The sequence below is a fragment of the Musca vetustissima genome, unplaced genomic scaffold (assembly GCF_032173495.1).
Source record: "Musca vetustissima isolate MV318-11 ecotype Yass unplaced genomic scaffold, APGP_CSIRO_Mvet_v1 utg39538, whole genome shotgun sequence".
Classification (NCBI taxonomy): Eukaryota; Metazoa; Arthropoda; class Insecta; order Diptera; family Muscidae; genus Musca; species Musca vetustissima.
In genome coordinates this window covers 41,066-64,559 of record NW_026875875.1, presented here as the reverse complement: position 1 = coordinate 64,559, position 23,494 = coordinate 41,066, and the positions used below count along the sequence as shown (strand labels likewise).

Here is a 23,494-nt window from a genome sequence, read left to right as displayed (position 1 = left end):
GAACGGTGTTCAATTATTAAAAAATATATTTTAATAAGTTTTCCATCTTTATTACATGATTTGAACATTTTTTCATAATTAAAATTAATGTGTGGCCAGGTGGCTTAACAAGTTGCCAGATAACATGTGTTCCATGTAAACAGTCTATAGTTATTTAAAATCATGCCTTCGTTTTAATTTGATTTTATGAAATTAGAAATTAAATAATTGATTCTAGCTATGCCCAGATGGCTTTGCCACACATTGCCAACTGCCGTGTGTAAACTATGTATTATTATTAAAAATGTGTAAATAAATCAGTTTTTATATATAAAACTTCTCTTTTAAGGCAATTAGTTTACAGCTGTTTACAAATTGACGGCGCTGAATTGTCTGACGCCGTTGAAAAGCATGACGCCGTTATTATCGATGGCATTCGCCATGTTAGCGTCATCGCTTTTGCTTTGTAGTGAGAAAACGTCATGAGTTGCCAAAACAAAATTCTCTCTCGGAGTTTGGAGTGAAGATCTATGGAAAAGGGTTCTATAGTTCGTTTTTGGCCAAATTAAGATTAACAGCAAAATAAAATATATTTTTAAATAAAAATTAAAACTATGCGAAAGAATAACTTAAATTTAATATTTAAAAAAGTATATAAAATAAATTATAGTACCTATAAGTGTAATGTGGTGTTGTTGTTATTGTTGAGTTGTAGTTTTTTTACAGCTTTCCGGGAATTTTTGCCCACACTGCTTGCATCATCATTTGTTTTTTATTGGGGAGGATATTTGCCGGGATTGATGTGAACGAACAAGGATATACAGGATCCTGGATATTTGAATTTAAACGGCTGCTGTGGCTGCGGATACGGCTGTATTATGCCATGGCTGGTGGGGATGATGATAGTGATGCGGATGTGTATGATGATGTTGGACCAAGGCTTGATGCCAGGTGCTGGACACTGTTGAAATTAATGGCGAAAAGGCACTTGCTGAGTATTTTGTTTGGTAATTTTCAATTTTTTTGTTCAAAAGCAAAATAGGTTTTGGGCGGGAGTTTTGTGGGTAATTGTTTACAATGTTTTTTGTGTTAAATCAAAAGAATGAAAAGAAAATGAAAAAAAAAAAGATAGGCAAACAATCAGCAACTTATAAAAAAGAAAATAAATTACATTTAAAACAAAAGCAAATTAGGTGACAAATAAAATTAAAATATTTTTTTTTTTAATGAACATAACCTCAAAAAATAAGCATTTCTTTTGACCAAACACAAAAAACACAAAATCCCTCAAAAATTATTTCATTTTTTTGGTTTTTTCTTTTTCATGAATCTACTAACTTGAAGTGGAATTGAAGACACTGCCCGGGGAAGTGGACAACGTACCCATATTGGTTGTGGCTCCATAACCATTTGAACCAGCTGTGGTGGTGGCACCATATGATCCTCCCGAACTATGGGGTGTTGAGGCACTGCTGCAATAGCCTCCACGTGGACTAACACTGCTCGACTGGGTCCGCTGATAATCATCTTCAGCCCATTGGCCGGAACCATCTTGTACGCTCACGGCCAATTGTCCAGCATAGGAGTTGAAGCCAGTTGAACCGCCAGGGGATCTGTAAGAAACAACACAAAATAATTAATTTATATTTTGAAATTTGAAAAATAGATTTCAAAATCTTACCTTGGCATTGAGTATAAAGCCTCCACAAGATCGGCAGCCCTTTTCAAAATAATTTCCTTTTGTAGTTTTTCTGGATCTCCGGGATGGCGGGGTATTAATTTTTGCAAACGTTGGAAACCATAATCAATGGTGGGTTCATTTAAAGCTAAAAAGAAGGAAGAAAATAACAAAAAATTTAATTAATTTTATTTATAAAAGAATAACCAGTCAAAGAAAGAAATCGATCTGGTGATCCCTAAGCTTTAAAGCTAAAGGTGGAAGGCCACTTAACAAATTACAAAAAATGTGAACAAAAACTGATTTATTAGTAAATTAAAAGCACAATGAGACATAAATCGATCTGGTGATCCCTAAGCATTAAAGCATAAGGTGGCAGGCCACTGAACAAATTAAAAATTTGTAAACAAAAAATGATTTATTAGCAAATTAAAAGCACAATGAGACAGAAATCGATCTGGTGATCCCTAAGCATTAAAGCTAAAGGTGCCAGGCCACTGAACAAATTACAAAAATGTTAACAAAAATGATTTTTTTAGTAATCTAACTAATAAATGATGTTCTTTAATAGATCTTCATTCAGATTCAAAGCTCGGAGGGACCTTCCACCTTTAAATTAATTATTTTTTTTATTAATTTTTCTTGTTCTACTTACACACATAAACAAAACGACCCGGTGAACCCTTACAAAACTGTTTACTCTTATACGATAGGGTAACCTCAACAACTCCCGGTATATGTCGAGGTGGGGTCTGTACGCGTATGGCATGCGATGTGATCAATTCACTCCAAACCAACATTGTACCGAATACCACCTGGAGGCCATCAAAGAAATTATCACCAACAATGATGACAGTAGCGCCACCTGTTGTCCAACCCTCACTGGGTGATATGGCTTTGATGCAGGGTGTGGCCACGGGTAAGGGCGGATAGAGACCTGAAAATTGAAAAGAAGAAAATATTTAATTAAAATTTCCAATTAAAAGGGAACACTTTTGTGTGTGTGTGTTTTAGTATGAGGGGAAGTATGTATGCCAATTGTAAGGAAAAAATAAAGAATTAAAATAAAACTACACAAAATGTACTTTACGTTACGTCATGGACTAATTACTACTAAGCTAACTAATTAACAAACTATAATCAGCTGATTTCTGACTGAACTTTTGATTTCTTGTTATAATTCAATTTTTGCACAGAAAAATTTCGGAAATGGAGTGCGTTTTGTGTGAAATCGTATGCAGCATCTCCTAAGAAGAAAATAGAAATTCTCAGTATCACTAAAATACATTTTTGGACGATTTTATGTCAACAATTTAAAAAGAAAATATTTTTGATTTTTTGTGCTCCTTAAAGTATGCAGGGATTTTGTCAATAAATTAACAACAACCTTGTTATATTTTTGCAGGATTTTACTGAGGACCCCTTGAAGAAAAAATAGAAATTGCAAGCTTGGCCTATATCAATTCCTTAGACGATTTTACCTCCCAAAAAAGGAGAAAATAATATTTTTGAATTTAAGTCTCCTAAAAGAAGGCTGTGATTTAGCCATTTTATCCCCAATAAAATCCCTGTATTTTTACATAATCTTGTTGAGGACTGCCCTGGCAGAAAATAAAAATTCGGATATGTTCGTAACTATTCGTTTGTCGACTTAATTTTATGAAAATTAAAAATGATGTTTTTTTATGATTTTCAGACTCCTAAAAGTATGTGGAGATTTCGTCACTAAAATTGCCTTAAAATTACAGATTTTTTGCAGAATATTACAGAGGAGACCTGGAGGAAAAAATAAAAATTCTGAATTGGTCGAAATCATTGTGATTTTTGATGTTATTTCGCAAATTCAAAAAAATTATGAATTTTATAATTTAAAGACACCTAAAAATATGCTACGATTTAGTCATTAAAATGTTTCCAAAATGTCCGATTTTTTGCAGAATATAAATAAGCGGCCTTCGAAGAAAAAATAGAAATTCTGAAATTCGATGTCATTTCTCAAATTAAAAAAATATGCCTAAAATATAATATAATCCTAAAATTATGCTACGATTTTACTCTATTTTAATTTCTTTTAGCAATCAGCTGTTTTTTAAAATGCAACTCTATTTTCTAATATCGACTATTCAAATTAAAATTAAAACAAAAAAATAATTTTTAATGGAAATTTTGATGTACAGACCATCATAGGTACTGTCAGGCGCAAGGGGATGTCCCGTTATGGACAGGGAGTGATTGCCTGTACCTTCCGTGGTATCCAAACGTTTGGCACGCCGGCCATGTTTTGAGTTATTGTGCACAAACATATTATCCGAAATGGCCAGCAGAGGGCCCTCCACGCTCACCTGGGTGGAAATGACAACCTGTCAAAAAAAAATTAAATTAATAATTTTTTTTTTAATTAAAATAATTTTTTTGATAACATACCTGAAATCTTCGCATATCTCGTGGATTGCCAGCATTTTTCAAACAATTTTGATTACACTTTAAAAAGAATTTCAAAAAGAAGCTGTAAAGAGAGAAACAAACAATAACAATTAGTTTTGACATTTAAAGCAAGACGTTTAAGAGGCTCTTAAAAACTGTCATAATATTTTAAAGGGGGGCATACACGATGTACATAAAAAATAATTTGACACCCTAAATTGTAATAATGAGTTGTTTTTTCTTTGAAATCTTTAAAATTTATTACCTTAACAAAAAAAGAAAAAAAATTATCTATTTTTTTCAGAGGGTAACAAATTTCCATACAGCCCAGTCCATAAAAAATACACAGTGAAAGACAAAGAGGGGGAATATATGCAAATGTAACATGTGAGAATGGTAATCGAATTTGTTGTATGTTTGTTAAGTTAGTTTAGTATTCAAATTTCAAATTTTTTTTTTGTGTTTCGAACATCCAGCCAATGTTTGTAATACGATATAGCAGCAACAACAACAAAAGACAATAAAATGAGAATCCTTGTCACTCATCCTTTCCCTTGCGCCGGACAACACACACACTCACACAGGCAGACAGACAGATAGACAACTGTTATGATCTAAAGGTTTTTTGTGCATCTCCCCCCATCCCCTTTTCCTCTGGTTTACTCTAGGGAGAAATTTTCCCTTTTTTATTGTTGTTTCAAATCACTGAGAATTTTTTCCAAGGTTCGGAAAAATCATTTGAAGTGCCTCTGAGATTTAGGGTACTTAGAGACAATTAGCTGGCCAAAGTATCACTTTTTTTCGTGTGTGCGAGTGTCATATGATATGAAGTGTTGATTTAAATAATATGTCATTTTGAAGTAGCCCAAAATATTAGTTTTTCAATATTTATCAAGAAATGTAATGAAAAATATGAGATAATAAAAAATATGACATGCCAGCTGATGACCCCAGAGGCATTAAAAAAATTTTAATATTTTAGGGATAATATTTAAAAGGTTCCAGGAAATTTGAAAAAAAGAAATAAAAATTGAGAAGAAATGATTTTTTTTTTGACAAGATACACTTGTTCCCGTACTCAAAAAGCGGAATATTTTTTTTTAAAAATATTTCTAAAAAATATTTTTAATAAAATCTACACATATTTCAGAAAAATATCTTTATAGAAATCTATGCTTGCTGATAATTTCAAAAATATTTTTAAAAAAATATTTATATAGAAATCTAAGCTTGTTGATAATTTCAAAAAACATTTCTTAAAAATCTGCACTTGTTGACACATAAAAAAATATTTTAAAATCCAAGCATGTTGATACTTTAAAAATATGTATTTTTAAAAGATGACGCTCGTTGATGCTTAAAAAAATATTTAAAAAAAATCAACTATATATTATTAAAAAATGCTTAAAAATCCTTTTTATATATTTAAATTAACATTTTGCCACATGAAAAAAAATTATTTTTAAAATAATTAAATTTTGTGGCATTTTGATGTTTTTTTTTTTAAATCTCTGCTTTTTTATTTTAATTTCTTATGCTATTTTGATTTAAAAAAAATCAAGATTTTTATCATAAAACATGAGAAATTTATTGCCTAACAATTTCCACAATTTGTTATTAAGTTTAATTGCCTTTTAATTCCATTAAATAGCTCTAATATCAAAATGGACAAAAAACGACCTACAGATCCCATTTTATTGCTTGTCTAATGAAAGCTCTCTTCCCACACAAAGAACAGTTTCAATGACATTCACCTGTAAACATGACAAACAGTTAAGCCAAGGCGGCGGCTTAGCAAATTTACATGAGTGAGCAAGATAGAGAGAGAGAGTAACGGTACGAAACTTCAACGTCAAAAACAATTGATGGAACCAGAATAAAAACAAACAATAAACCGCTGCTTAATTCAAATCCAGTCTTGTCCAATGTAAGCTCTCTTCCCACAGAGAGAGAGAGAGAGAGTTGCAATGATATGCAAATGTAAACAAAACAAAGGATGACAGTCAAACCCAAGCGGCGGCTTATTAAATTTATGTGAGAGAGAGTAACGGGAGAGATAATTCAAAAGGAGAAACGATTAATGGAAACAAAGAGTAAACCGCTATTTAATTCAAAGGCAGACATGTCAAGTGTAAGCTCTCTTCTCACACAGCGAGAGTTACAATGATATGCAAATGTAAAGAAAAGAAAGGATGAGTAAACAGTTAAACCAAAGCGGCGGCTTATCAACATTATGTGAGAGAGAGAGAGAGTAACGGAGAGAGAGTTCAAAAGAAGAAACGATTAATGGAAGTAAAGAGTAAACCGCTATTTAATTCAAAGCAAAGTTGAACAGAACTTAATTGAGAGTAAACGTACCAAAGCAAAAATTAGAGATTTTTAATCATCGAAAATGACTTAAATTAAAAATATATTATTTATGCAGAATAACTGGTATAAATATTGCAATCATTTCCGCTATCGTACTATTTTGTGCATTAGTGATTCAAAGCCAGACATGTCAAATGTAAGCTCTCTTCTCATACAGCGAGCATTACAATGATATGCAAATGTAAACGAAACAAAAGGAGGAAAAAAACAGTTAAACCAAGGTGGCGGCTTATCAATATCACAAGAGTGTGGGGAATTAATTGGGAGAGATAATTTAATGTAGGAAACGATTGAGGGAAACAAAATAAAGACAGAGAGTAAATCGCTATTTAATTTAATTCTGTTTACATTTAGAGTTGTATATATTTTAAATTTATTAAATAAAAAACCTTTTTAAAATTATTATATAAAATATATAATATAAAATATATATTCAAAAATTATCTTTTTAGAAAATAATATATTTTTTAACATCTGTCTATTATTCTCTCATTGTTTCAAAAAATACCCAATTTATTTCTTAGGTGTCAATCGACACTAATAAGTGATTTACTTGTAATACTTCCTAAAAACAAAAAAAAAAAACAAAGCCAATTACAAAAACAACAACAACAACGTAAGAAACGTCATCATTATTTATGTTAATTTAAACTCAATGCACGTTTTTTTGTTTTGTTTTTCTTTTTTGTTGCCTTTTGTCAAACGATTTATTACAGTTATACGTAATTGCTGACAAATGTCAATTTCCTGCAGAGAAAGGCCTACAGACAGACACAACACGGTGAAAAAAATCTCTCCCCATCCAAACTCTCTGTTGGCATCCTGTGGTGTAGTTTATATGGGCACTTGAGCAAAAAGTGTCAACACAATTTTTGAGAACAAAAATTAGACAGACAAACACACAAACAACAACAAATCCCTCTTAATTTCATTTGTATATCTTGTGTGTGTTTTATTATAAAAATGATCTGGCCAAACACTTCCGTTTTTGCTCATTTTGACAAAAAGGGAGTGAGTGAGAGAAAGGGAGAGTGTGTGTGCGTGCGAAAATCAGGGATGCTTCTCAGCTTCCCCTTTTTATGTTATTGCTGCTAATACATCACTGGGAATGGGCATTACATTTGTTGGACATTGCAAAACTTCTTCATGTTTTTTTACTATTTTAAATGATGATAGGCTGTTGTTAGATGTTGTTTTTGTTGTTGGATAAAAGAGGACCAGCGTATCAATGGCTGGGTGTCTGGCCACCCGCTGTTTTATATTTTTGTTAAGCATTTGTTGTTTATTTTTTTTTGTTTCTGCTACAAATGGGGAGTTTTTCCCGTTCGTTCTCCATAACCTTTAGGCAAATTTATTTATCCGTGTGAATTCAATTTGTCGCCCTGGGGTTTATTAATGGGTGCACTTGATATAGTCCTTACTATAAGGCTATGCCGTAATAAAAACAACAACAACAAGGAAATGACACCAACCAACTGAGATATCTCTGTCTAAACGTATGCTATTGTTTTGCTATCCTTCGATACCGACGTATGTACGTATTTATTTACGTGTCTAGTAGCCAAGTGTAAATAACTAATTGCCCTACGGCAAACATCTGTTCGATTTATTTCAGCCGACTGGCCTTAAGTTAGGGAAAAATAAAGGGAAACGAAAAAAAAATGAAAACTATGGAAAGAAAGGTTTGATTTTTGTAAAAAAACGGAGGCATTTGACATTTACGCATTGCAATAAGAAAAAGAACAGCAGAAGCTAAAAGTTAGGTTAGAATTTAAAATGTTAGGTTAGGAGTCATTTTTTTGTATGTCAAAAGGTAAACGATAAATTAAAGTAGGATATGAGAATGAGAATGAGTTAAAAGAGCCTGTTTGAAAGTGGCATTTTAAATTCATATTTGGAAATTAATATATTAATCAGCTGATTTATTAATTATTCATATTTAGGGTTCTATAGTTCGACTTGTTATTATTTCATTAATAGACCTAATTTTTACAATTTTTTTCTAATTTTTAGTTAAAATACTGATTTCAAAAAAAAAAAATATTCCGCGTTTCTGCATTAATTTAATTTTTTTTAATTTAATATTTAATTATTTTAATATATTTTACATTTTATATTTTTCAATTTAATATTTTCTTTATTCAAAATTCTTGAGGTTTGCCAAAAAACGACCTACAGATCCCATTTTATTGCTTGTCTAATGACAAGTCACACACAAAGAACAGTTATAATGACATTCACCTATAAACATAACAAAGGATGACAAACAGTTAAGCCAAGGCGGCGTCTTATCAAATTAACACGAGTGAGAGAGAGAGAGAGAGTAACGGGTGATGGAAACATAACAAAAACAAACAGTAAACCGCTAATTAATTCAAAGCCAGTCTTGTTCAGTGTAAGCTCTCTTCACTCAGAGAGAGAGAGAAAGAGTTTTAATGATATGCAAATGTAAACAAAACAAAGGATGACAAAACCGTTAAACCAAAGTGGCGGCTTATCAAATTTACGCGAGTGAGAGTAACGGGGAGAGAATTCAAAAGAAGAAACGATTAATGGAAACAAAGTGTTAACCGCTATTTAATTCAAAGTCAGACATGTCTAATGTAAGCTCTCTTCTCACATAGCGACAGTTACAATGATATGCTAATGTGAACAAAAGAAAGGTTGATTAAACAGTTATAGCAAAGTGGCGGCTTATTAAATTTATGTGAGATAGTAACGGGGAGAAAATTCAAAAAGAAGAGGTTTGCCATTAAATTTTTATATTTCAAACCCTCATTCCTCTCCCAACACCTCTTCAATTTAATATTAGTTGAATGTGAATGTGACTTGGGTCATTAGATTGCACTTTTAATTAGAATGCTGACATAAAACCGGCGGGTGAAAAAAAAAAACTGGGTAACTATCATTCAAATAATTGGCCGGCAATTATACTTTAACTTTTTTTGTCATTCTTTTGAATACCATGCATGGTAACAGGAAAAATAATTCCGAGAAATTTTTGTGGGTGGAAATAAAATGAGGAAGGTATGAAAGGTTGGGAATTTTGTAAGCTAAAAAATCCCAAAATTTCAAATTTCAAACTCAAAAATTAATAAAAAAAAATACTTCTATTTATATTTTTTCTAAAAAAAATATTCTGAATAACATAATTGAGCCTCCTGTAGGATATATCCTTTGAGTTTGACTGTGTGTTTCTCTACTTCAAATGAAAAGTTAATTCTGAGCCTTCTGGCCCTTCAAATATTTATAGTTGTTATTCACAAGCCATAGAGCCGTTGACCACATGCAAATATGACAAACAAAAAACAAAATTGACAGGTAGAGTGAGCGAGACAGCAGTTCGTGGTCATCCTTTAACGTCTATGTCCGTCCGTTTTGTTATGTTCACAGGTTATTCATTTTTTTTTTTTGACCATAGTATTATTTGCATTTTATTAAAGTCAATTTTTTTCTGCATAGTTTTCTAAACAAAATAGACAGAGAGGGAAAAGTAAGGGAGGACAGTTATGTTGATAGTATCTCTGCCACATTCTCTCTCTCCCTCCTCTCCTGGTTTTTTGATATGCATAAAGTGTATGTTGACAAAATGCTCTGCCATTATTTAAACGGCAAATATTTAATAATAATACTAGCTAGCAGTGCAATATCAACAACAACAATAACAACAACAACAACAATAACATAGTGTCTATCCTTTACAATCTCTTTACTGATAGCCCACACACGCCCTCTCTCTCCCCCATAACAGTTTCTCTCCCCATAACTGTTTCTCTCCCCATAACGGTTTTCCTGTGAAAGCAGGAAAAATGCATTTAGAAAATTAAAAAATTTTTGCAAAGCAACAAAAACAAGAAGGAAACACACGCCAAAAACACAACCACAAGAAGTCAGCTGAAAAGTTTTGTCATCATTTAAAGCGATTACGACGCCACGTTATGGTCACGCGATATGCACTTCAATATATGTTTATTTAAATAAGAGCAAAATAAATTTGTGGGAGAGTATGGGGCACAGAGAGATAGGGAGAAAGAGAGAGAAGGGGAGCACGTTAAATAATGATGACAAAACTGTTTCGTGTTACACATATATCCTTGCCAATTATTTAGGTAGCGGAATATGCAATGCATTCGATTAAATTGTGAATTGTGTTGATATGGAATATGGAACATGCACGAACACACAGGCTTAGAAAAGAACAAATTCAAGTGCTTTTGGAGTAAATTAGTATTTTGTAATAAATAAATATAGGGGGACGTAGGGTGTGAAGTCGAAGACCAGGCTTATTTTGGTCCCTCTGTCTATTTTCATCACCCGATGAAATAGTGAGTTAATATGGGCCGTGAGTTTACCCATAAGAACTATAAAAAATAGGTTGATGCCATGAAACGAAACGTGAATTTGGCTGCGGATTTATGGTTAACCGTAGAATAAAAGACCTCGTCTTCAGATTCCCTCCAGTAGATGAGCGAATTGCTATAATCCGCATAAAAACGAAGTTCTTCTACATCAGTCCCATTTGCGCCCATGCTCCGACCAAAGACAAAGACGAACAGCCCGAAGACATATTTTACGAGCGTCTAGGAACATCACGAAAGCACTCCTTGTCCCGATAATAATATAGAAGTGGCAGAGAATTGCCCATTCTCTAAAAACTGCAGTAAAAGCACTGCACTTGGGTACCAAAGACCACCATCAAGAAATCCGTGGTACGATCAGGAGTATCGTAATGCTACTGATATGAAAAACGCACCGTATAGGGCAACCCTGCAGACAGTAGCAACACGTAATGTGATGGAGAACTATCGCGGGAAAAAGGAGAGAGGAGAAACGTATTTTCAGAAAAAAAGAAGAAAGAACAAGAAAAACGCGAGCGTAAGCAAATCGAGATTTACAGGAGGAGTCAGAATGGAGTCCGAAAATTCTACCCACGGGTAAAACACCAAACCGTAGACTTTGGTGCAGGTACATCCTCCTGTAGAGATAAAGAAGGAAACCTGGTGACAGATTTAGACAGCGTGCTGAGGATCTGGAAGGACCATTTTGAAAAACTTCTGGTATTAAATAGTAGCGGTGAAGAGGATACCCCAGAAGAAGGAAACCTGGTGACAGATACAGACAGCGTACTGAGGATCTGAAAGGAGCATTTTGAAAAACTTCTGGTATCAAATAGTTGCGGTGAATAGGATACCCCAGAACCAATAATAGATGACGGTATAGAGTGTATACCAACTAGCCAAGATGTAGTCAGAATAGCAATCAATCGGCTGAAGAATAATAAAGCAGCCGGTGTCGATGGGGTACAAGGCGAACTATACAAGACTGGTGGTCAGCTGCTGATTAGGAGCATGCATCAGCTGATTTGTATCATTTGGCTAGAAGAATGCATGCCCAATGATTGGAACCTCAGCATCCTGTGTCCCGTGCACAAAAAAAGGAGACAATACGATATGTGCCAACTATAAAGGAATAAGTCTCCTTTCCATCGCATATAAAGTGCTATCCAGGGTGCTGTGTGAACGACTGAAGCCAATGGCCAATGACATTATTGGACCATACCAATGCGGTTTCAGACCTGGCAAATCAACCATTGATCAGATTTTGACTCTGAGCCTAATCCTGGAAAAAACTCATGAAAAACACATCGACACATTCCCTGGTCCCTGGTCATGACATTAAAATTCTGCTAGGCGATTTTAAGGCAAAAATCGGAAGAGAAAATATCTTTGGGCCTATTCTTCGACTATAAAGCCGCATTTGACAGCCCTATCCGTTCAGAGGTGTTTAAAGCCATATCTACATTCGGCATTCATGAAAAATTAATACGCCTATGCAGGATAACTTTAAATGACACAAGATTAGCAGTTAAAATCGGAAAGGACCTATCGGAGCCCTTTTAATGCCGAACGAGGATTCAGACAAGGTGACAGTTTGTCGTGTGACCTTTTTATCCTGCTGCTGGAAAAGGTAATACGAGAGGCAAAAGTGAACAGAAATGATACTTTGTACACCAAACAACATATGTTACATCGATGACATCGACATAATGGGTCGAACACTGAGAGCGGTAACAGCCACCTTTGAACTGAAATTGAAAAGGAGTCTGCCAAAGTGGGTCGGGCAGTAAACGGCGAGAAGACCAAACTGATGGTAACAACGCGCAAGACGTCCGGTAGACTCGGACCAACTATGGAACTTGAGAACTACAGCTTCGAGGTAGTCAAATATTTTATATATGTACCTTGGTACCGCCGCCACAAATAAAACGAATGACATCAGTTTTGAAATTCGGGGAAGGATAGTGATGGCCAACAGATGGTCTGAGCAAGCAAATAAATTTATTGTTAATACCGATCTAAAGTTCTGAGATATGTCAATTGAAAATATTCGATATTTTTTTATTAAGAGTTAAATGTTTAAACATTAAATATTAAACATCGGATTTTTATATCATATCTCCCTCTTCCTCTAATTTCCCCATTCCCCAACAAAAATTATTTGATGGCCATCTGGTCACCACTACTTTTCCGCAAACAAAAAACAATAACCCTCTCCTTGTGGATTCCCAATACCCTAGCCTCTACATAACTAATTTCTATGTTAAGAAGTACCTTTTTTCACAACAACACGGATACACCAACTTTAATGACATTAAAATCCAACATCAAAGCCTAGCCTTCGAAAGCTTCAATATCGAACCGGCCGAACACACAGAAAAACTTGCTCCAGAAAACTCCCATCATTTTAAAGTCAACAAGCGTTCGAACGATGGCAAAAAAATTCAACCGAACACAAAGGGCTTTCTTTACATGACGAAACCACACACCGTGAAATACGAAACAATAAATACAACAACAGTAGCAGCAGCAACAACAACAGCAACAACATCGAAAACATTAATGCAACAGTGGTGAATCCTTAAATTCATTTAATTCTTGAACTCACACGATGCACGCATATTTTCATCGCCCCATAAAACATCGGAATAATTTCAAGAGTCGGTCGCCTCGTTGACTGACTTCCAAACCATCGTCCAGCAAACACAAGGGAAGCATGAAAAAAAAACAACCGAAAAAACCGACGACCGATTGGGCTGAAAAGAAAAAACGCCAAGGCAAAAGTGTCGCCTAAGTTGTAGTTACTTGAAAACCGGGAACAACTAACAAATCATAAAAACAACAACAACAGCTTCCAGGTTGGAGCTTGACAAAAATTGGTTTAGTTTTTTTTTTGGGTTCCGATCTTTATATCGGTGACACTCAAAAAGATCAACACTACTCAACTTAAAGTAGATCATGATCAGGTTAGGTAGATGAGGGAGGGAGGTGGAGGAATGATTCCAAAAGGGCTCCAACTACCTTGGAGTGGCATAATTTGAAATTCGCTTGTTGTTGGCTTGAAACAATTGCTCGCACACACACACACACTCACGGAGAGAGACAGGAGGCCCACAAAACAAATTCATCAATAAAACATGTGCAACAAAAACAACAGCAACAGCAACAACAACACCAAATGGCTAGAGTTCCTTTCGGGTGCAGGAAAACCCTAGTAAAAATCTCCATCATCATGATCATCATCCTGATTGTGGTCATTGTTTTTTGGCAAGTCAAGGCAGTTATGATGATGGTAGTTTTTTCTTGTGTTGTAGTTGTTGTTGTTGTCGCTGCAACTACGACTTTGATTGTGCGACGACGGCACGGCATATGTTGTACAACATGAAAAGCTGTTGGTTGTGAAGGATGGCTTGGTGGACTGACTGACTGACTGGGTTTGATTGATCTGTATAACGAAGGCTTCTGCACATTAGTAACTATCTCTTTTAGCAAAAAAAGAAGAAGAAGAAGAAGCAGAAAAAACAACAACAACAAAAACAATGAAAGCCCAAAATGTCATACGAAATCAAAAGCCTAATAATTTTTTGGGTGACTGTGGACAGTGGTGGCAGGGAATATTTTTTTGAAATTAATTTTTATTAAAAAAAATTAAAACAAAAAATGAAAAAAAATAAAATATACAAAATAAATAAATAAATAATGCTCTCTGAGAATTTTTTATACCTATTATTTATTAATGAAAATTATTTCCCTAAAATTTAATCATTTTTAGACTATTTTTTTCTCCGCTAATTTTAAAGTTTATTTTTTTTATATATAAGAAAATAAATGAAAATGGCAACTCTGGGAATTTTTATTTTTACTCAGAAATGTCTTCTATCATACTCAATTGAAATAAATATTCTTAAAATTATTTTGTTACTATTTATAAGGTGTTTTCTTAATTTCATATTAATAATTTCTGAGACAATTTGTATTTTTTTAATTTTTTTTATAAGAAAATAAATGAAAATGGCAACTCTGGGAATTTTTATTTTTACTCTGATATGTCTTCTATCATATTCAACTGAAATAAATATTCTTAAAATTATTTTGTTACCATTTAAAGGTGATTTTTTAAATTTTTAAGGTGTTTTTTTAATTCCATGTGAATAATTGCTGAGACAATTTTGATTTTTTATTTTTTTATATAAGAAAATAAATGAAAATGGCAACTCTGGGAATTTTTATTTTTTCTCTGATATGTCTTCTATCATATTCAATTGAAATAAATATTCTTAAAATTATTTTGTTACTATTTATAAGGCTTTTTTAATTTTTAAGGTGTTTTTTTAATTTCATATTAATAATTTCTGGGACAATTTTCATTATTTTAATTTTTTTATATAAAAAAAATAAATGAAAATGGCAACTCTGGCAATTTTTATTTTTTCTCTGATATGTCTTCTATCATATTCTACTGAAATAAATATTCTTATTTTTTTTTTGTTGCGGTTTTAAAATATTTTCTTAAATAAAATTAATAATTTCTGATGTAATTAAAAAATATTAATTTTTTAATATGTAAAAATAAGGTGATTTGGCAACTCTGGGAATTTCTATTTTTTTGCCTGATATGTGTTCTACCATATTCAATTGAAATAAATATTCTTGAAATTCTTTTGCTTTTATTTGGAAATATTTTCTTAATTGAAAAATAATAATTTCTGAAAAAAATAAAAATAAATTTTTTTGTATAAGAAAATAAATTGATTTGGCAACTCTGGGAATTTCTATTTTTTCTTTGACATGTCTTCTATCATACCCAATTGAAATAAAAATTCTTAAAATTATTTTGTTATGATTTAGAAATATTTTCTTAATTGAAAAATAATAATTTCTGAAAAAAATAAAAATAAATTTTTTTGTATAAGAAAATAAATTGATTTGGCAACTCTGGGAATTTCTATTTTTTCTCTGATATGTCTCCTATCACACGCAATTGAAATAAAAATTCTTAAAATTATTTTGTTATGATTTAGAAATATTTTCTTAATTGAAAAATAATAATTTCTGAAAAAAATAAAAATAATTTTTTTTTGTATAAGAAAATAAATTGATTTGGCAACTCTGGGAATTTCTATTTTTTCTCTGATATGTGTTCTATTATATTCAACTGAAATAAATATTCTTGAAATTCTTTTGCTATTATTTGGAAATGTTTTCTTAATTGAAAAATAATAATTTCTGAAAAAAATAAAAATAAAATGTTTTTGTATAAGAAAATAAATTGATTTGGCAACTCTGGGAATTTCTATTTATTCTCTGATGTGTCTTCTATCATATTCAATAAAAATTATTAATCTTAAAATTATTTTTGTATTATTTACAAATATTTTTTTTTAAATAAAAATTTTAATTTCTGATGTAAATAAAAATATATATTTTTTTTATATGAAAATAAGTTGATTTGGCAACTCTGGCAATTTTTATTTTTTGCTTAAGATGTTTTCTACAATAAATAAATGAAATGCATTTTTTTAAAATTATTTTATTATAAGTTTTAAGGATTTTATAATAAAAATTAATAATTTCTAAAATAATCAAAAATAAAATCAAAAAACAAAAATATTTTTATATATGAATATAAAGTTATTTGGCAACTCTGAGAATTTTTATTTTTTGTCCGATATGTCTTCTATCATAAACAAATAGAAAAAATATTTTTAAAATTAGTGTGAAGATTTAAAATATTTATTTTTAATTTTCATTTTTTTTTGTATTTTTTGGGTTATTTTTTATTTTGTCCTGTAAAGACAATCAAATGCATCGATATGGCAACTTTACGAATTTTTATTTTTTGCCTAGCATCTGTTCTTTCATATACATGTAAAATTTTTAATGTGTGTGTGCACTTTATTGTTTAATGTGATTTAATTAAAAAATATTTTTTTTCGTAAAAAAATATTTTATGTAAGAGTGACAAAAAAAATTAATATGGCAACTCTTTTAAATTTATTTATTATTTTTTTTTTTAATTTCAAAACTCTGTTCTTGTAATTAATCAAATGCCATGTGAATTTAGTTTTTTTGCATAACATTTTTTAATTTTTAAGCAAATAAGTCCCTCTTTAAAAAAAAAGAAAATCCGCAAAACAATTCCCTTAACAAATTTGCTTGGGACCACTGTAAAGAAAAAAAAACCAACTGTCCATTCCAGTCACTCACTCACCACATAAGCATTGCTGACTGACTGTCACTGTGACATTTAGTCATTTTGAGTGGCTGTTGATTTTAACAATTGGTTAACTTTGTTTTTTTTTTGGGCCTTCGCCGCTGGTTAGCCTGGGGTGACAAGTCTCCAAGCCAAAACCATCAAAGAGGCAGTGTGGCCAATACTGTGTGTGTGTGAGTGTGTGTTCGTTTGACCAACATTATTTATGCGAAATTTTGCCATCAACAATCGATCGTTTCAGATCCAACGACCGATCGCATCATCATCATCAACATCTAAGTGGCAGGGACCTCCACTGAAGTTTGCGCTTTACGCGCTATTTGCAACACTACTCTACATGAACATAGATCAAATCACTAAATCGCCACCGGATCGGCATAATAATAAAAGTGCCATTGTTTTGGGAGGGAGAGGATAGGATGTTTGGCAAGTGGGGGAGGAGAGGGGAGGTTCGCTCAGCCAAAAAGATTGATTTGATGTTAAAAAGTGGCGGATCACAACAATGGTTTCGGATTTAAGGATCATGTAGGCATGTAGGCCACTTCCTACATGCTGCGGGGATTATAACATGTGTGTTGTGTGCTGTATGTTGGTATACATAAATATGTATGTTCGTTCGGAAGGTATGTATGCATGCCGGCATGCCGGACGGCATGGTGTAGCTTATGAATTGTAACGCGTGCTAGATTATAACGAAGTGAATCCTTTTGTTATTTTATGCGAACTTCTTTTGTGTGTAAAATGAATTAATTCACAAAAAAACAACAACAACAAAAATTGTATATTTTTTCTCCTTTCTCTCCATGATCGCGAAGTTTTTTTGTTTTTTGTCGATTTGACTTTGGGGGGTTTCAAAGCTGGCGGCAGCACATCAAAGCTTCCAAAAGTTTTAACTAGGCTAGTTTGGATTGTGTCTAGCCATGGCCAAGGAGTATGTCACAATGTGTGTGTTCGCATGTGTGTGTGTGTGTATGGCTATATGTGTGCTAAGCCACTGTGGTCCCGCAAACTGATTGACGAGTGCTAAGATGCCGCCGACAATCATTTTCAAGTAACGATCACAAAATGATGATGAGGCGAGATGCAATGCGATGCGATGCGATGAGATGGTGCTGATCGTTCAGCATCATCCATATATCCACATCTCCAACATCAAACAAAAAAACTGATCCAACCAAACAGCATGACAAACATGGTCATAGCCACAGAAACTCAGGTTGGATGCTTGGGACAAACTCTTTGACAAACAGAGTTTTCTTTACAAGACCAAAAAACAGAAAAATTGGCTGTTAGTTAGTCGGCTGGTAAAAGTTCAGCTCAAGATGCATATGTCAGGCTTCCACCAAGCTCCTTTAGTAGGCTACCGAACAAACATATTTGGCTACTCATTGGGATTAACCATTTTTGTAGATTTTTTTTAGAAAAAAGGCCCCTTTCAACCTCATCATATTTAATATAACCACCAAGCAAATATATATGTAAGTATGTGTGTGTCTGTATGTGTGCCTACCGCACATATTCGTCAATGTAAATATCGTACCACGAAATTATTATTAACATTAAATATTTTTGAGAAACAACGATCGGCTTCGTTTCGCCAAACAAATAACAATGTAAGCTAACTATGTGAGTGCATATGAGCGTTTGTGTGTGCGTGTGTGTGTGTTTGTGTTATAGAATGTCCCGCCACTAACCACCAACTGTCAATACCAACAAAAGTGATTTTCAATCGTTTTTTTTTTTGAAAACGTGCGACATTCCATAACGTCCAATTGTTGTGATGTTTTATTATTAATCCTGTGACAATTGATGTCCGATGAGGAGGAGGAGGAGGGGTGGGGGATGGGCAAACTAAGGCACAATCACAAATAAAAAATTTACAAAAAAAAAAATTAAAAAAAAAAAAATAAAAAAAATTAAAAAAAAATTAAAAAAAAAATTAAAAAAAAATTTACAAAAATATTGAAAATAAAAAAAATGAGTCCAATTTCCCCAAAAATATCGAAATTTGGGAGGTATCGGTTATATGGGATATACCTTGAAACTTGGTCCAATATTTATAATTTTTATGTAGGAAGATTTGCTAACCTCTGAGAACCCAAAATACTAAATTAGAGGCAATTTGCTTGAAAAATGTACCCAAGCGCCACAAAAATATCGAAATTCGGAAGGTGGTTTTATATGGGAGCTACGCTAAAAACACGACCAATATTGTTAATTTTTGGTAGGAATCTTTGCTACCCCATGATAACTCAAAATAACAAATTACAGGCAATTCCCTTTAAAAATATACCCAAGCTCCACAAAAATATCGAAATTTGCGAGGTATCGATATATGGGGGCTATCATAAAAAGTGAACAAGTACTTATAAATTTTGTTATGAAGAGTTGTTACCCTCTAAGAACCCAAAATATTAAATTTCAGGCAATTCACTTGAAAAAAGTATCCAAGCTCCCCAAAATATCGAAATTCGGAAGGTGGGTTTATATGGGAGCTATGCTAAAAAGTCGTCCAATATTGATAATTTTTGGTAGGAAGATTTGCTACCATATAAGAACCTCATATATCAAATTACAGCCAATTTGGTTGAAAAATGTATCCAAGCTCCCCAAAATATCGAAATTCGGAGGGTCCCTTTATATGGGAGCTATGCTTAAACGACGACCAATTTTGATAATTTTTGGTAGGGAGATTTTCGATGGAAAAACGATCCACAAAAATCTAAAAATATCGAAATTCGGATGATACCTTTATATGGGATCTTCTCTAAAAAGTCGACCAATTTTGACAATTTTTGGTAGGGAGATTTGCTACCCCATGTGAACCCAAAATAACAAATTACAGACAATCCGATTGAAAAATGTGCCCAAGAACCTCAAAATACCGAAATTCGGAAGCTACCTTTATATATGAGCTATTCTAAATAGTCAACCAATATTGTTAATTTTTGGTGCGAAGATTTTTTACCCAATGAGAACCCAAAATACCAAATTTCAGATAATTCGGTTGAGAAATGTGTGCAAAAATCTAAAAATATCGAAATTCGGAAAGTACCGTTGTATGAGAACTAGTCTAAAAAGTAGGCCAATTTTGATTATTTTTGGTAGGGTGATTTGTTACCTCATGATAACCCCAAATGCGAATTTACAGTCGATTTGTTTAAAAATCACCAACATCTCTACAATATCGAATAATGGAGGGTTCGGTTATATGGGGCCAAAACATCGACCGATTTTAATTATTTTTGGTATGAAGCATTGCTATCCATTGAGAACCCAAAATACCAAATTACAGCCAATTCGGTTGAAAATCGCGCCCAAGCTCCCCAAAATATCGAAATGCGGAAGGAACCTTTATATGAGGACTAACCTAAAAAGTAGACCAATATTTTTAATTTTTGGTAGGGAGATTTGCTACCCAATGAGAACCCCAAATATCAAATTACAGTTTATTCGGTTAAAAAACGTGCCCAAGAACCCCAAAGTACCGAGTAATGAAGGGTTTGAATTTTAATAATTTTTGGTAGGGAGATTTACTGCCCCAAGAGAACCCCAAATACCAAATTACAGGCAATACCCAATGAGAACCGAAAATACCAAATTGCAGCCAATTCGGTTGAAAAACGTTCCAAAAATATCTCAAAATACCGAAATTCGGAAGGTACTTTAAATAGAGCCTAACCTAAAAGTAGACCAATTTTAATAATTTTTGATAGGGCGATTTTCTACCCCATCAGAACCCCAAATATCAAATTACAGTTGATTCGGTTGAAAATCGAGGCCAAGCTCCCCAAAATACCAAGTAATGAAGGGTTCGGTTATGTGGGACCTATACCAAAAAGTGATCCGATTTTAATAATTTTTGCTAGGAAGACTTGGTACCCATTGAGAACCAAAAATACCAAATTCCATTCGATTTGGTTGAAAATCCCAACCAAGCTCCCCAAAAATACCGAAAATCGGAAGGTACTATAAAGTAGATTAATATTGATAATTTTTGGTAGGGCGATTTGCTACCCAATGAGTACCCAAAATACCGAATTAAAGACAATTTGGTTGAAAAACGTGTCCAAGAACCCCAAAGTACCGGGTAATGAAGGGTTCGATTATGTGGGACCTATACCAAAAAGTGATCCGATTTTAATTATTTTTTGATAGGAAGATTTGGTACCCATTGAGAACCCAAAATATCAAATTTCATTCAATTTGGTTGAAAATCCCAACCAAGCTCCCCAAAAAAATACCGAAGTTCGGAAGGTACCTATATGTGAGAACTTCTCTAAAAAAGTCAAATTTTTTGTTGTGAAGATTTAGTGCCCAATGAGAACACAAAATACTAAATTTCAGGCAATTTGTTTGAAAATCACGCCCAAGCTCCCCAAGAGATATCGAAGTTCGGAAAAATTTTAAGTTTAAAAATTAAAAAGTTATTTATTTTTTTTTTGCTTCCCCATCCCTGCTGTCAATAATAATCTACACTTAAAGGATGTTTTTTTTCGTTGTTGTTGTTTTTTTCGTTTTTGTTGTTGTTGCTCTGATGTAGTGCGACCGACGGTGGCATTGCCACATATCTGCACATTTCAAAACGAGATCATTAAAAAATATATAAATATAGCTGCGAAAATATGTTCGCGTTGCATAGTGGACAAGAAGAAGAAGAAGAAGAAGTCTCCCCTCGAAGGAGATGTGGCCGAAGAAAACAAAGATGAGCCACTCACTCACTCACTTAACTACACGACCATCGTTCGGCATTGTCATTATGTGTCTACATTGCACATTGACACATTCACAAACTTGGACAATTTGCAAAATGAGTAGCCAAGAAAAAAAAATCGACAACAACAACGATAAACGTTGTTAACAAGCGGTAGCGGACAGCAACAACAAAAACAACACGATAAAAATGCAAGGCAATAATACGCTAAGCGTTAAATTGCCAATCAACAATTATGTGGAAAAAAATTATATAGAAATACGGCTAAGAAGTCTGGTAGTGGGGTCCAGGGGAGGGGAGGAGGGTCGAGAGGTAGTGCGGAGCAGAGTGTGGAGCGGAGTGTGGAGTGGAGGCCTTAGCCTATGAAGTGGTGATGGTGTGTAAAGCACTTAATGTTTTCAAATCAAATCGAATCGTAACGCATCGAGCTGCTGCGAACATTGTTAGCAACTCCGACCCGCATACCAATCGCGAGCTAGCCCGACAGAGAGAGAATAAAACATTTAATTAATATGCCAGTTATGGGATAATTACAAATGTTACTAACATTTGCTAATAGCATCACGTTGGGTAATGAAATCATTAAGTTTTTTCCGATCGATCGATGTTGTTGTTATTGTTGTGGAGGCAAAAAAAATGCAATTACAAATCTAAATCCACCAACGACAAGACAGAAAAAAATGTCATGTCTCGTCTCGACTCTCCATAGACTGAAATGGTTGGCTGGCCGGCTGTCTGTCCTGGTCCGTCTCGTTCCGACTGCGAGCTGCTTGTTAGCCTTAGAGAGGGTATTTTTTGTTGGATTTTTTTTTGCGGACAGACATTTGGTGAGTTAAGTGAAGTATTTAGGTGTTTTTTTTTTAGAATTTCAGATCAGGGCGAGTTTGGGGGGATACGTGTTTGAATGCTATACCCCATGTCCCTTCTCTCCCTCTCTTTGAGTGGAAGGTTCTGAAATCCTCAATTTCCCTGCATCAAGGCTTAAGAAATTTTATTCCGCTATTTTCCATTTTGTTGTTTTATAGAGGTTTTGTTGTTGTTGTTTTTTTTTTGGAGAAGAAATTCTTTTTAAATTTTAACTGGCCTAACCGGCACACTTCAAGCAATTGCCCCGACGACATGCTTACCATATTAGTTGACATCCCTGGAGCAAACATGCCGCATGCAGTACGTTTTCCAATGCGTGCGGCGGCGGCAATTGCTTCATGTTGTTGTTATTGTTGCTGTTGCTGTCCCCACCGCCAAAGACTCAGAAGAAGATGCGGCTAAAAAGCCTCATCATCAGCAGTGGCAGTAACCGCCGTGGTGTGGTGGCAGTTTGAGTCATGAGGACCACCCAAGTGCTGTAATTAGCTAGATTGTCTCAGCATGTCCCATCGTGACAAGGCAAAGCAAGCTACAAACCAACCAACGAAACGACCAACCATTCCACCACTCAAAAGTCTGATGATCTGATTTTGGTTCGGAAGGTTTTTTGTTAAGATTGGATTTTTTTCTGCAGGAGATTGGGTGAAGATGCCACTGCTTTAAGGTATCCGATCATAAAAATTGCCTAGGATTTTTTTACAACAACAGTGATAGAGTTATTAGAGAGGTGGAGGTTTTTTTTCCAAATTTTCATTCGGGTTAAAAAAAACTTGGAAATCCGCAGCGGATCAGAGCGGAATAAAATATTTTGGAGGATTTTCTGCATATTTTTTCCACCCAATTGCCTCTAATTTGGTATTTACCGACCAACCAAACAACCAACCGATCATTCGACCAGTCAAAAGTCTGAT

General features: G+C 33.6%; 1 protein-coding gene across 1 annotated transcript in view; it reads right to left on the bottom strand.

The window, feature by feature from the left end:
* Positions 1-797: 797 nt before the first annotated feature.
* Positions 798-23,494, bottom strand: part of LOC133338397 (transcription factor collier) — a gene marked incomplete at its 5' end in the record, with an annotated part of 62,198 nt that continues 39,501 nt past the window's right edge. The window contains 6 exons of the mRNA XM_061546571.1: positions 798-940; positions 1,318-1,592; positions 1,661-1,805; positions 2,313-2,594; positions 3,837-4,017; positions 4,082-4,163. Of these exons, the coding sequence (XP_061402555.1) occupies positions 822-940; positions 1,318-1,592; positions 1,661-1,805; positions 2,313-2,594; positions 3,837-4,017; positions 4,082-4,163 (1,084 nt within the window). The remainder of the gene's footprint in view (positions 941-1,317; positions 1,593-1,660; positions 1,806-2,312; positions 2,595-3,836; positions 4,018-4,081; positions 4,164-23,494) is intronic.